General features: G+C 42.6%; 1 protein-coding gene across 1 annotated transcript in view; it reads right to left on the reverse strand.

The window, feature by feature from the left end:
* The window catches only part of csmd2 (CUB and Sushi multiple domains 2), a 218,311-nt gene that overhangs the window by 18,007 nt on the left and 186,134 nt on the right, over positions 1 to 14,170 (reverse strand). The window contains exons 48-57 of the mRNA XM_070847122.1: positions 12,000 to 12,188; positions 10,961 to 11,107; positions 8,401 to 8,589; positions 6,892 to 7,077; positions 6,478 to 6,672; positions 6,201 to 6,374; positions 5,913 to 6,086; positions 5,094 to 5,267; positions 1,420 to 1,608; positions 786 to 959 (exon numbers count right to left, since the gene is read on the reverse strand). Of these exons, the coding sequence (XP_070703223.1) occupies positions 786 to 959; positions 1,420 to 1,608; positions 5,094 to 5,267; positions 5,913 to 6,086; positions 6,201 to 6,374; positions 6,478 to 6,672; positions 6,892 to 7,077; positions 8,401 to 8,589; positions 10,961 to 11,107; positions 12,000 to 12,188 (1,791 nt within the window). The remainder of the gene's footprint in view (positions 1 to 785; positions 960 to 1,419; positions 1,609 to 5,093; positions 5,268 to 5,912; positions 6,087 to 6,200; positions 6,375 to 6,477; positions 6,673 to 6,891; positions 7,078 to 8,400; positions 8,590 to 10,960; positions 11,108 to 11,999; positions 12,189 to 14,170) is intronic.

Genomic DNA, 14,170 nt, shown 5'->3' on the forward strand with positions numbered 1-14,170 from the left:
GCATGGCTAAGAAAGTCAAGCAAATCTTTATAAAAAGGTTGAGTTTATTGCTTGTAGACAGAACACCTGCAATCCACTGGATATATGTGAATGTCATGAACTGTGACATTAAACAGTCAGCGCGGTATTTTATCGACGGCTTGTGGGTCTTTGTTTGCGCTTGTGGCACTCTCTGTGTTTTTGTATGTTTCTGTCACATCTTTGCACTTGTATTTGTGCCTTTGCACATTTGCGTGTGTGAAAACCCCCACAGCCTTTCTCATGTGTGTAAGATATACAAGGTATTGTGAAGCGAATCGCTCTAAGCGGAGAGAGAGTATGGGGGCTGATGTCTTTATAGCACTTCATAACCCAGCTGAGGTGTGGGCGTCCCCGTTCCTCAGTCTAATACGAGCAGATTAAAGCAGTTTTATGGAGGACACTCTCTTTGCCCTTGAGGCCCGTGGAGCAGACAAGCAGCTCCATCTTTGCCCCACCTACTTTGCTCATTGCCTGCAAACAGCTGTCACACAAACTATTTATTTGTTGGCCTGGCATTACTAGGGCATCAGTGTGACTGGGTGCTGATATTACATCTGAATTAATCAAGTATTACAACCAAGAACCTAGAAAGGGGCTTGACCAGCAGATAGTGTCAAATATAAAAGATTGAATGTACTGGTTCCAATCTTTTAATTTAAATTGCTCTTGAAGATCAAGTTGGAAAGCTTTCACACAAAGGGGTTGTTTTCAGTTTTATCGTTCCAAACCGTCCAGACAGTCAATCTGGGTGTAGTTTTCCGTACCGGAGCAGTGTGGCGGTGAGCCGCTCCACTGGCCGTCCAGCTGGCACATTCGCGTCGTGTTGCCGATGATGGTACGCTGACCGATGCAGCTGTAGCGGATGACTGAGCCTACTGTCCGACGATCGCCTGAGATCTGGGCGTAGGGAGGCATGCTGGGGCGGTCACACAGCACCACTGTCCAATGAGAGCAGAGGGATGAGAGGAAGAGATCTATGAAGAAGTGGAGCTGCTTCAGTAATGCTACAGTAATGGAAGACTAAACTGAAACAGCTAGTCAGTGAATTCAGAGGTAGCTAAAAAAAAACACAGCAAAAATAACTGTCAGCAATTATTATAATCGATTAATCATTTAAGTCATTTTTCAATTAAAATTGCTTATTGTTTCTCTCTCCTAAAGTGTGTTAATTTGCAGCTTTTTGTTTTATAGTATAGTATTTCTAAGTATAGTGTTTCTTAGTTAAAAATTATATTGAACAAAAAAGATAAAACATGTTTTTAATTTGAAGAAATCAGTTTTAAATAAGGATCTTTGCAGGTGGACAGGCGCAGTCTGGTAAGCTTTACCAGTTTCATTGTACTCTTTTTCCAATAAAATCATGCAGTGCCACTTACAACCAACTGCTGAGGTACTCACACAGGCACTTGGGCAGGGAGCGGTCCCAGGTACCATCTCCCTGACAGGAGATGGAGCTGGTGCCCAGCAGGTAGTAGCCCGGGTTACAGCGGTACGACACAGTGGTCTGGAAGCTGTAGCGATGCGGCCCGCTGGGCAATACCTGCCTGATGCTGTTCTCTACATGGCCCGGCTCTGTGCAGTTCACAACTGGAGGAAGGGTGGCAGAGGGGGAACAGAGTAAAGAAGTCAGAGAGTAAAAGACATCTTGTTTAAGCCTTCGAGGTTCAGTTTAACAAATGGTTTAACCTGGAAATAATGACTGAGTGTTGGAACCTTTCGTCTTTGATGATTATATGAAAAATGTTACTTCAAAGAAAGATGAGTGAGGAGGTTTTTTGTCTTATTATGATAATATGCCATATATTTTGATATAGATAAATGATCCTCCCATAGAGGGAACATGCCCAATTTAGCGGATTTTTCTCTTGCTTTTACTCACTCTGTCCATTCCTTTCCTCATCTACTACTTCCACCCATTCAGCATCCATCCATCCATCCACCCCAATCCAAATCAAGTAGGAGGCAGACTCCGGAAATAAACATTTGCTTCATTAGAGCTAGTCTCCTGCTGGCCGCCGTGGTGCAGAGATGGTGATGGATGGGGAGCTCACAGGAGAAGAGGCACCATGTCAGTTTAGCACCAGATGGAGGGAGTTAGGGAAGGGGAGAATGAGGGATGAGTGAGGGACAGCGAGGGGGGTGCTGTACAGAGTTAGGAGGAAGAGGTCCTGATGGTGCAGAATATATTAAAATTCATGACAGAATGTCAGGCTATGGCTGCTACCAGCACCAATCCATCTTGAGTGTCTCACATACAAGACACAAACCAAAACCTTACACTGCCTCAACAAAGTACAGAGTACAGTGAGTAACAGTTGCTGTCTAGTCTATACTGTGAACCACAACCAAATATGTACCATGATGCCAAAACTCTAATGGGTTCTAAAACACTGTCTGGGAGTGCCCATGCAGCCATTATGCCCCATTTTGCCTTGCCAGTCTTGCCCCATGAGTGTGCCTTTGCCACAGCCAAAATGAACCCATTGTATGCTAATGTGCCTAAAAGCTCACTCATTTTCATGCTCCCAAGCTGGCCTGCACAGCTAAATCACCCCCCAAATACCTATTATAATGTATTCCTTCCAGGAGAGTGCTGACCCGTGGTGCCATCATTTACAACTTTACACATAATAACACTATAAAGTGCGTTTGAAGCAGTGGAGCTGCTTCAGCACGAGACTTTCCAAGCTTGGAATTGGGCTTTGAAAAAATGTGCTTGGGCAACATGAGCTCAGAAGCGATCCAACAGTCATCTAGAACGACTGACCTCCCGGTAATTTTTTGTGTGTGGCTGAATGAACAGGGAGAGAGGAAGTGAAAGGAATGAAAGGAAAAGAAGAATAGAAGTGAGAGGCAAAGGAAGGCTGGGGTAATTCATCTCAGTTCCACTCAGAAGTGGGGGACCCTGGTCACCCTCTCCTCCTCTTGGCCTCCCGCCAAAAACAGTCCTGTAAGTGTGTGTCACAGTGTGTTTTTTTACTGCCCCATGGCTCTTGCCTTTTATCGCTGAAAGACAAATAAAAACACGCAAAAGATCCAAAGAAGGCAGTGTTGTGGCTCTATTGCTGTGACTCAAATTGGTGGTGATTAGAGAGGGATAGGAGACTGACTGGGCCGGCGGTGCTCTCCTGCTCCCTGCATTATTAATGGAGCCTACAGACTCTTGTAGTTAAAATCTGGGCCGTGGAAATCATTACCTTTGTCTGACTGACTCCTGCCCCACCCTCACCTTTTTTCCTGCCTTCTGTATCTATCCGCCTGTCTTTCCCCCTCCAAACGAAAAGCCGATGGTTAGGCTTAAGTAAAGCTAAGGTGAGATGGATGAAGCGGATGTCATCCGAGCATTCATTCTTTCTACTCATGGAAGAAAGTACACGGCAGACAGGAGAGCGCAACTCAGCAAATATGTCTTGAATGCTGTAATTAAGGTGATAAATCTGATTGACAAAAAGATCTCTAAGCTCCTTATGTCTCCAAATCAACAGTGAGGATGATGTGCTATCAAAACAAGACACCCACACCCACTTATAGACACATACAGTCTCATGCAAAACTCATCTGCATGGAAACAAGGCCAATGCTAATATGATGTCACTACTAGAGCAGAGAGATTTTAGGGGTATGTCTTGGAGAAAATCTTGCCTGCTTATGCATACAGCAGCCAAATGCACTTCTTTCTTTTTTCAACAACTGACGGAGTCCTGTGAGACTCCTCATGCCTTCATAGACGTCTAAAAAAAAAAGGCCAAATCCTTTCTCTCCTCATTTAAAACAAACTCATAAGTCAGTCCGTCACTGGTTCTGTCACTGCCTTGTCACATTCTAGGTCCGACCTTGGGAGCGCCCTTTCTGTGCCTGTCACAAAGCCCTCAGTTAGTGGGGACTTATAGACAGACGTGGGTGCCGAGATACATCGCTTGTCGCAAAAACACTGCCAAATTAAAAGTCCTTGCCTCGCGTATTCAAAGCAGAGCAGGGTACTTCTTATTCTGTGCAAAAGCCAGGATGTGGGTCTCCAAAGGCTGCTGTCTTTCATACAAGCTCAAGGACCCAGTGATTGTTTTTGGCCGTCTCTGCATGATTATTAAGCAAATGTGTTTCCCTGACAGACAGGTGAGCCTCGGGGTGTAACAGAGGAAGCTGAGGTAAGAGGAAATAACATCAAATGTAAATATTATCTGGAACCTCCATGGAGCATGTGGTTGAGACGTGGTAATTAAATAATCCAGGCCTCTCTTTGGTTTTTCATTTCAATTTCCTCTAATATGTGTCGTTTAAACTCGTTATCCCTCTGGGTGTCTCCCTGCTTCATCTCCACTGTCCCTGTGATTGGGGTCATCTGTGGTCACAGAAGATACGACCTCAAACAAAGCAACAGGTAATGCAATATCTATCCACACAAATGGATGAGAGCACAAGAAGAGAACCATGCGGTGAGAACCACGCTTTGCAAGTATGTCAATCAATCAATCAATCTTTATTTATAATGCGCCAATTCACAACAGCGTTATCTCAAGACGCTTTACATGAAGAGCAGGTCTAGACCAAACTCTTTAATTAGAGAGAGACCCAACGATTCATGAATGTGGAAATAGTCTCACATAGATTAGTCATTAAGTATGCACAAAGCTGACGCCAGTGGCTTATTTAGCTCTCAAATTATTCACAGCATAATACATATAAATACCAACTGGAGAGTTGGTATGCATCACCCATACATTGCTTATCTAGCTGTGATGTGATCATTTGAACACACTCGTATTTGTACATAAAATGATTTATGCACATGCAGACTTTAAAATCATGGAGATGTCAGGAAAAAATTATTTGATAAATTGTCCTCTCTCATTAGTAATTTGTTCACTCACATGACAAATTGCACAACTTTGTTTCCTGAAATTGCTTTCTTAAAAGTAATTTACTGCCTACTGGATCCTGGGGTAGACAGGATCAGCCACATATCTTTGCATCCGTGCTGGCTCTTTGCATTAATCCCTCCATTCGTTTGTAATCATGAGCTTCTCCAAAAATCGCAGATGCACTGACTGATGAGCTTGAACTTGGACACTTACTTTTACACCTGGGGAGGGCGTTGCTCCACTGCCCATTGGCCTGGCAGGTAGATTTTACAGCCCCCTGCAGAACATATCCGGTATTGCAGATGAAGCGCACAACATCATTTAAGTTGAACTGGGTTCCCTGGGTCATACCGAAGGTAGGGTTGCCGGGATGGCCACAAGTGATGGCTGGGAAAGCCAAAGGAGAATGAAAATCATACACTTGCAGATCAGTTTAATGAAATCTAAAGGTTTAATATCAAACACCTGAATAAAAAAAAGCCTTGATTAGAAAAGGCAATGCCACAATGACAACAAAGCTGTACAGACGAAAAGACTGACTGTAGATCTCAGCAATAGTGCCGCGAGTCCCTCCGCAGCTGCGCTGGCTGGATGTCTACATTTTTACAATCTTGTAAAATAAGTACTACAATACAGAAATACAGTGTATTATTGTGTACTCATCTTTGAAAATGTCATGGTAAAACTTAACATGAGGGATGAACAAGGGGAAGTTTTCTCAGTGTATTTTATGCAGGAGCTTTCTGTTAAAAAGGTCAATAATAGGGATTCATTGGTGATCAGTACCAGAGGCCTCGGGAGTAATCACACTAAATTGGCGGTCCGTATTGGCCCTAATCTAGCCTGATAAGAGAATCCCTCGGTAATATATGCCAGCACGTATTACAAATTATTGATCAGCAACACTATTAAGATGAGATAAAGTTGGCAACTTTATAAGTCTGAAGCCCTGATGTGTTAATCTGAGCATTTTAGAAGTCTTTAACTACCAGCCATAGCTTTACTGATTAACTGTTCTTGATGGGCACTTACGGACACAGACAGGAGTGCGTCCTGACCAGCGGTGATCTTGTTCACAGATTCGCACAGACACCCCGATAAGGCGAAATCCTGGGCTACACTGATACACAACGCTGCCTCGATAGTTATAATTCTCCCCAATGATTTGCCCATTCACTATGGGCTCTGGGGTGCCACAATGGCCAGCTGTGGATGAATGAAGAGGAAAACAGTGTCAGACATATGTGGTTTGAATACTTTCTGAAGAAAGTTGGAGGATTTTATGAAGTTATCATCTTTTTTGGGTGCTGAAGATCTTACCTAGACATTGGACCTGTGTTCCACTCCAAAGCCCGTTGGACATACACTCTCGTACCCGAGAGCCCACTAAGGTATAGCCTGTGTTGCAGGAGAAAATGGCCGTGGCTCCATATACAGTTAGTGTTCCAATCTTGTTGCCATTTGGTGGAGTCCCAAGATCCCCGCAGGAGATGACTGAAATGAGAAAACAATATCACATTTTAGAAAGCAGTATGGTCAAAATATAAAGTTTACTCAAGAGAATATAGGAAGATTAGACTGTGGAGTGTGCACTTACTGTCACAGACTGGGCGTGGATCTGGATAGTTCCAGGTGCTGTTCGCCTGGCAGCGAATTACCCTTTGACCCCTGTAGTAATATCCTGGGTCACATATGAGCATCATTATAGCGTCATATTGATTTTGAGTTCCATAGATCAGCCTCCATCTCCCATGTTGGACAGCAGAGTGGCCGATGTCAGGGCAGGTCACCGCTGGAAGGTCAGAGGATAAACAGCCATTATTAACTCAAATAGCTACTTGAGTTTGGTGCTCTTACCATCATGGCAAGCCAGTTTTAATCTCAAACTATCAGGAATATTTTGAACTCATTGTACTCATTTGTATGAAATCTTTTAATACGCCCAAGTTTAGGAGTTTGTTGAGTTGACAATGCTGCAAATAAATAAACAAAGAGTAAAAGAAATACTCACGAACACATCTGGGTGGGGCCTCAATGGGGCTCCACCTCCCAGATTCCTGACAGATCACTGAAGTGGTGACAGGCCCCGCAAGACGAAATCCTGGATTACACTGGTACGTGGCCCTGGCTCCTAGAGAGAAGTCCTGGCCCACAATGCTGCCATTGACCGGAGGCACTGGCATTCCACAGGACATGACTGGAAGGGAAAGAGGGATGCAGCAGGAAGGTAAGACAAAACAAAATGAGGTTGGTTGAGTGAAAGCACAGGTAGCAAAGTATGTTTTAATAAACATCTTGTATGCAGAGTGCCTAGCTCACAAAAGAGTTTTCTGTACAAATACAGTCCCAGAGCCAGCACTGATGTGCAGTAAACATTAACTCGGGCTGCCATCTGCACATTAGTAAACAATCAAATCTAGAGAGAGCACATGCAATTCATGTGGAGATTACATCTGGTGCAGACCTGAGCAGACACTGAATGGATGCCCTGCTGCTATCAGTTTTCACTTCAGCTAATACTGTTGATAAGTCTGGGTGAAAACTAGAGCCTGCAAGCAGAGCTTTTAGATTTCTTTCCTTGGTGATGGAATAGAAAAGGAAATCTAAACACAACACAATGGAGAATTCACTGAAATTGGAAATCAATCAAGACGGCCCAACAGTATAACAGCCTTGTAAAGTCTAAAAAAAAACAACTTTTAAATGAAAGTAGATATATCATGCCTTAAAAGCTATGACTTAAATTATTCAATTCATTTTGTTTCTTTTCAAATAACAATACTTTCAAACTTCCCTAATGTCTCAGATTAATTGCTATTGTTGCTTCCATCAATAAAACAAATAGCACAGTGACAAGCAGATAACTGACTGACTGTAAACCCATAAGACTGACATATCAAACAATTCAGCTCAGGTAAACCAAATATCATTAATCTGATGCAGTGTTATCTTCAAAACAATTCTGAGGTGTGATGAATTGAGCTTCCTTGAAGCAAGCCTCAGGCTCACGGGCCGTTGGTGATGGCACACTGTCAGCTGAAATCACACTTTGATCCAAAACAAATGGATTCAGTGATAGTTTTTTCCAATCAACTTGAATCAGAATGACTGAACTAACAAAATACACTTTCTACAAAAATGTCCTCTTTAACTCTGCTTGCAATTTAGGCTACCGGTGTTAAAATCTTGATGTCTGTCCACAGTTTTGTGGTTAATTTCATCTTTCCCTTTTTCAGCTAAATTCAGCTAAATGCTGAATGAGCTCAGTCACAATAATAATATTGATTTAATGTGACTTAATTGAAAAGAAAAATCTTGTCCAAGTTGCTTTGCATTAACAATGTCAAATTATCCTGCTCTACTAATCTTACCAAACAGATTTCATCTCAGATACGTTGGAAAAAAATAAGTCGACAAGTCGTCTTGTCGATTTGACTTTTCTATCTGTGTTTTTCTTAACCTTTTCAAACCTTGTCATCCTATCTCATGACCTGCTGCTATGATTGGGCCCTAACCTGACCTTGGCAAAGTGGCACTGGTGCGTTCCACTGGTAGATCCCCTGTGCAGTCCGGGTGCATGTGGCACTGCTCTGGCCAATAAGCCGGAAGCCCTGGTCGCAGTTGAAACGCAGGGTGCTGCCCAGCTTGGTGCCTGTCAGACTGTGCACTGTGCCATTTACAGGGTTGTTTGGAGGGCTGCAGTAGGTCGCTATGACAAAATGCAAGAAACAGGTAAAAATATAAATATATATATATATATAAAAAGTGCAAGCATAGTGCAATGATGCAAGATGATGTAAGATATTGTTGAGGAGGTGAAGGATTAATATGCTGTTAATAGCACAGAGCCCCAGATCTGTTTTGCATCCGTCTTCTATGCCTGCCGTGGTTAAGGAGGATATGTATTAATACAACTGCTACAACGCAATCGCTTTAAGGAAAAAAACTGCACACTCGAGACACTAGAGACAAGGAAAATTGATTAAAGGAAACTAATGTTCTACAAAGCGAAGCAGGAGTTTGTCAGCAGCAGGAGAGGAGGACCATAAAAGTGATGGATACATAATAACAGGAACAACAGTATCTGTTGTTGTTTGTTGGCTAAATTGGTAGCTTCAATAATCGTTAATCATCCCAAGTGGTGCCAGCAACAGGTCCATGGTTTCCAAAGAATGGAGGACTCTGAGGTCTGAATTGCATTTCGCAGATCTCACAATAGCATGACATCACTACACACCTGTTTGAGACTCAAAGACAACAAACATCGTGAAAACATTTAAGAAAATATTGTGATGCATCAGAAAATGGCTATGGGACACAGAAAATGGTGACTATTGTGAGGAGAGATTAGGATGGAAGTGGACCACGGACAAAAAAAAAAAAAAGAGTATTATCCATTACACTTAATCACTGTGACCACTTTACATTTCTATAAAAATGCAAATTGTGACTCCAACCACTCACATGTGGCTATGAAAATGGTCTCTCATTGTAGTCAGTGGGAATTTTTAGCACCATGCAATCAGATAAAACTCCTTTACAGTAGAAAAACTTAAGAGCCATGTCAGCGGTGTAATATGTATTCAGCTTTTATGAGATGTTGCTGTCTCATACAAAATGTTCCAGTGAGACAGAAAATGTGAGACTTTTCAAGTGAGCTGACAGGCCATTTTGTGGCTCTGAAGAGATAAAACAGAGTTTATGTGGAATTCGACACTGACGTTCACTAAGAAAGACACTAGATTTCTTAGTAGATGATACACAGTAAATGTCCTACAGGCTTTGGTAAAGTGTATCATTCAAGTTTGTCCTCTTTACACCCCCCGGTAGCTACGTGGGTAAGGAATACCACATAAGCCCATTGTTTAAATCCAATATTTAAAATGCCGACTGAGCTACTGTATGTTCCCTGGCAAGGCCTTCTCCTGTCAGTCACAGTGACTGGCGGCTCCTGAGCCACCCTTGAGTTCAATTCTTCACTTCTATCGGTGTCTACCTCATTTGCACCTCTTTCTGTGTACCCCGCTCCTTCCCTCTCTGTGCTTGTTATAGTATACAGCTTGTCTAACAGCAATCAGCCCTGCAGCTAAGAGGAATCAGATCTACGTTGGCATAGATAATAAAGAGGAGGGGACCGAGGGTGGGAGGGAGATGGTGATACAGACAAAGGCAGGAACATATAAGCATAAGCAGATACCTGTAGTAAGGAAGATGTGAAGTGACAGAGTCGGGCAAACTGTAAGTGGAGACGAACATGTCTAAATGAGCTAGTGGAGAAACAGAAACAGGGGGGAGGATGTCTGCAAGGTGGTGATGGAAGATGGGCCCATGAAGACAAATGATGGACTGATGAGAGACACAGTTGAATACACTGAATCTTCCTGTGCCATCTGTTTCAACCTCGCCATCGAGGTACCACAGAAGGCAACTCCATATTGACCATGGCAACTTGTGGGTTCTCAGCCATTACTTAGTCTGTCTATCACTTAGCCTGCTATGGCAAAATCCATCACAACTATGAAAAGAAAAACAAAGTAAAAGAGGCAAGGGAAAAAAGGGGGGCAGAGAAATGACAGAACATCCGGTTCGGGAGACGGAGAGCTCTGCTGAGAGGATGAGAGAGACGATTAGTCAATATGGCTGAGTGGTGGTGATACAGAACGGAGGGAGCCTTTTAAATATTTACACAGTCATAAGTCACAGCGAGTTATGCAGGTGTCGTATACCAACAGATCCTTCATGGGAGCAGGACAAAACAGAAGAATAATAAGCAATACAAGAAACAGCGTTTAGTAATTCCTAGGCATGTGCTGCACAGCGAGGAGTGCTGCAGATGCTTGCCGCCCCCGTTAGGTTGTCATGGAGATGGCTCATATTTCTAGCTATTTCAGCTGCTGTTGGCAGCAAATATCTTGGTCCTGTTGGCACAGTAAATCCAAGGCACCTTTGATGAACGAACGCACAACAATGTCCACATGTAACAAAGTCAAATACTAATTTCTTCCTGTAAATCAACCACCTTAATTTCATAAAAAAAAACCCTCTAACTTCAGCCTAGTGTATGCCTAGTTATGGCTCACCTGAGTAGCGTATGCGAAAGCCTTTGTGGCTGGTAGTGTGATCAAAGGACCAGTGCAGGTAGACTTTGTTATTGGAGCTGGTGATGCTGAGCGGGCTGGAATAGTTACCACTGAGGGTAATCAGGAGTGGACTCTGTCTGGATGGACCTGGGTTGAGAGAGACAGAGAAAAGAGACAATCATTAAAAAGAATCGATCTTTGAAAGTCTCATAACTCCGTGCAAAAGAAAATAAATGCTAATACTTGCTATGTAAACCACCACTTGCACAGGCACTTAACAATAACGGCTTGTGTTCCATCATCACCACACTTAAATCTGAAGAATAATTTTGATAGCGTTTTCCATGTGAATGTAAATTGACAGAACAGAGAAGATCATTTATAAACATTTCCCATTTCGCACCGATTGAATTTTGAAATTAGCATAATTTTCTCTACTCGTGGCTTTTGAGGGATTGTGCATTTGGTTATACTTGTGGTAAAATCAAAAGTTGCTCAGCTTATAATTGTGGAAAAAAGATTTCCTTCTATAATTGGCTTGGCAGCCCCAAGGTTAGCAAATGTCTGTTACTCTCCACTCGGCAGAAGATAAAAAGCACTAATCAGGAACACTATTGTATACGACCGCCATTTTCTCAGAGCAGCCTGGCAGAGTTGCTGACTGTGCCTCTAATCACATGCAAATGTACAAGGCAGATGTAGAGGTTCTGTCACCATGAAAGGGAGCCTGTGTGTGATTTTCTGTTAGTCGAAGCAGAGAGCTTTGTTGGGGACTGTAAATTCAGTTGTCTGGCTCATTTTAGCCTATAATCATGGATATTTGTTCGACTGAAGTGTGGGGAGAAAGAGTGTCATAGACACAGGGTCAACAGACTACTGAATAGGACATGTAATGGGTATCACCCAGACTAGGAATGGAACAGGGTGCTTCATTTATCTTCTCGATAAATAAAACCTCAATGTAATCATAATGCTACTCAACTAAATTATATGATACTGTCTGTAACCATTGGTGGGGTTAGTCGATCCAGTGACTCACCGTCGAAGATCTCAAGCTCATCAAACTGACGACTGGTCTGGAAGTGTTCTATAGTGAAGGTGATGTTGTAGCCAGGCTCGACTTTGACCACCCAGGAGCAGGACTCAAAATGTGGGAAACCACTGCCTGGTGACTGGCTCATAATGACACCTGTGGAAGCTGTGAGGACCTCATTCATTGGACAAGTCACTGTTGAGAGGAATAAAAAGCGACAAAAAAAAAAAATCAATCAACTTATTTGGATGATAGGAATAATGGTTTGTTTATGTACTGCTTCTCTGTGTTGTTTCATAATTGCATATAACTTCTAATTGTTCATTCTCTTTAGGTAATTTACCTTGAAGCATAAATTGGATTGGTTAGATCCATGCTGCTCTTGGAGGGCAACTCAATGTGACTAAAAGCATAGCTAAGCTGTCCATGCTACAGTGAGTCAGTCCAGGAGGCGGCTTACATATTATGTAATATTACTGGCTTACCGTGAGCACATTCCCTCCCCTTTGCCCATTGTCAGCACTGTATGTACACATGTTGCTAACTTGGTGGTTGACGCACACTGATCTCATGCTCCCCTGCCATTGATATTCTTGTGGTACATCTCTGTGACATCCTTTGCCATTTCCTCGTGATATCAGCCTGTATTATCAGACATTACACAGCACTCCAGTCGGTTGCGTTTTTGTTTGCGAAGCTGTGAAGTCAACCTCTTAATCTGCCAGAGCTGTCTACATACACGGTGGCACCCCAAAAAACAAGCTGCAAACATGAAAGGAAGCCAATGCTGCAACGATGACACAATGCAACTGCTACATAGCGTTTCTTCCTTCCTATTGTTTTTGCTGCTCACCTAATGGGGGTGAGTGCTGAAGAGGTAGAGTGTGAAATAACTCTTCCACAGTACAGAAAGACGTGCATTTACTTTTCTTGTTTGCTTGGGATTGCCTTTTGGAGGTAAATAAGATACCATAATCCTAAATGTTCATTATTGTGAAATTAACTGCCGTCTACTGTTACTCACTGCTTCCTATATCAATTAGAATCCTAAGGGCCTACTATGACATATATTATATTTCACACTGAAGCCGTGCTGGAACTCACCCTAACAGCTTGTTAAGAGCTTTCCTGTTTACAAAAGACCATTTCAAACTCACAGAAAAATACAACAATACATTTACCTCGTTTAACACCAGCCAGAGGCTTTTCTTACAATCATACCAGGAATCAAGAATGTGCTGCAAATGTGATTACAAACTACTTCAAAGTGCGCATGATCGGGTGCTTATGAATGTGCATACATTTTGTGTGCGAGCGTGTTTGTAAACCAAGTATGGCAAAACATTTTGCCGGGGGTGTAAATGCCCCTGTTATGTGCCACAATTTGAATACCCGAGCCTGTTCTGCCTCAGGGTAAAGGCAGCACTTGGCACTAGCAGGTCCTTCATTACAGTGGTGAAATACCGAATGCTCTGAATCACATTCTAGCAGCACCCCCTCTGTGACACAATGCATGTGTGGGTATACACTTATTTTTGTGTGTGTGTTTGTGTCAGCGCACTGTTTTGTGTATGCGAGTGTGTCTGGGCTTGTTCAACCTCCTCTCTGTGTGTTCACAGGGGAAGAGATTATTAAATCTGCAGGAAAAAAATGATGGCAGACAGCCTGGGCTAAACAGCATTTGCAAATTGTTCTTTGCATTTGTTTTCCCTTGCTTCGCGTGTCAACCAGGGTGGGTTTATTGCCTCAGGATATCTCAGAAAAGCTGTCATTCCCACAAAGGCATGTTGACATGAGGCATATTCCTGTCAAATACTTTTGCCACAACGTTTTGCCACTCATTGTATTGGCATTCATTGCAGACCTCAACCAAATGTTGAAATAAATAGGAGAAAAAACAAAATCTGCAAATATTGTTTACCATGAGTCAATAAACTGTATTTGTGGTGTTTTTGTACCTTCAATAAATAGTTAGCAGAACAGAAATAACAGGCAATGAGAGGAAAAAAAGACGGGGACGACATGCAACATAGGTCTTCAGCTGGAATTAAACCCATAGGCCACTATGGTGCCACAAGAAGCAATACTTGTTACTCAGTAACATTATATGGTGCTTGGATACACAGTTAGCTAAAGTGCTGGGATAAAAAAAGCTATTGTACTATGGAGGTTACATT

This window comes from Pempheris klunzingeri, chromosome 16, assembly GCF_042242105.1.
Source record: "Pempheris klunzingeri isolate RE-2024b chromosome 16, fPemKlu1.hap1, whole genome shotgun sequence".
Taxonomy (NCBI): domain Eukaryota; kingdom Metazoa; phylum Chordata; class Actinopteri; order Acropomatiformes; family Pempheridae; genus Pempheris; species Pempheris klunzingeri.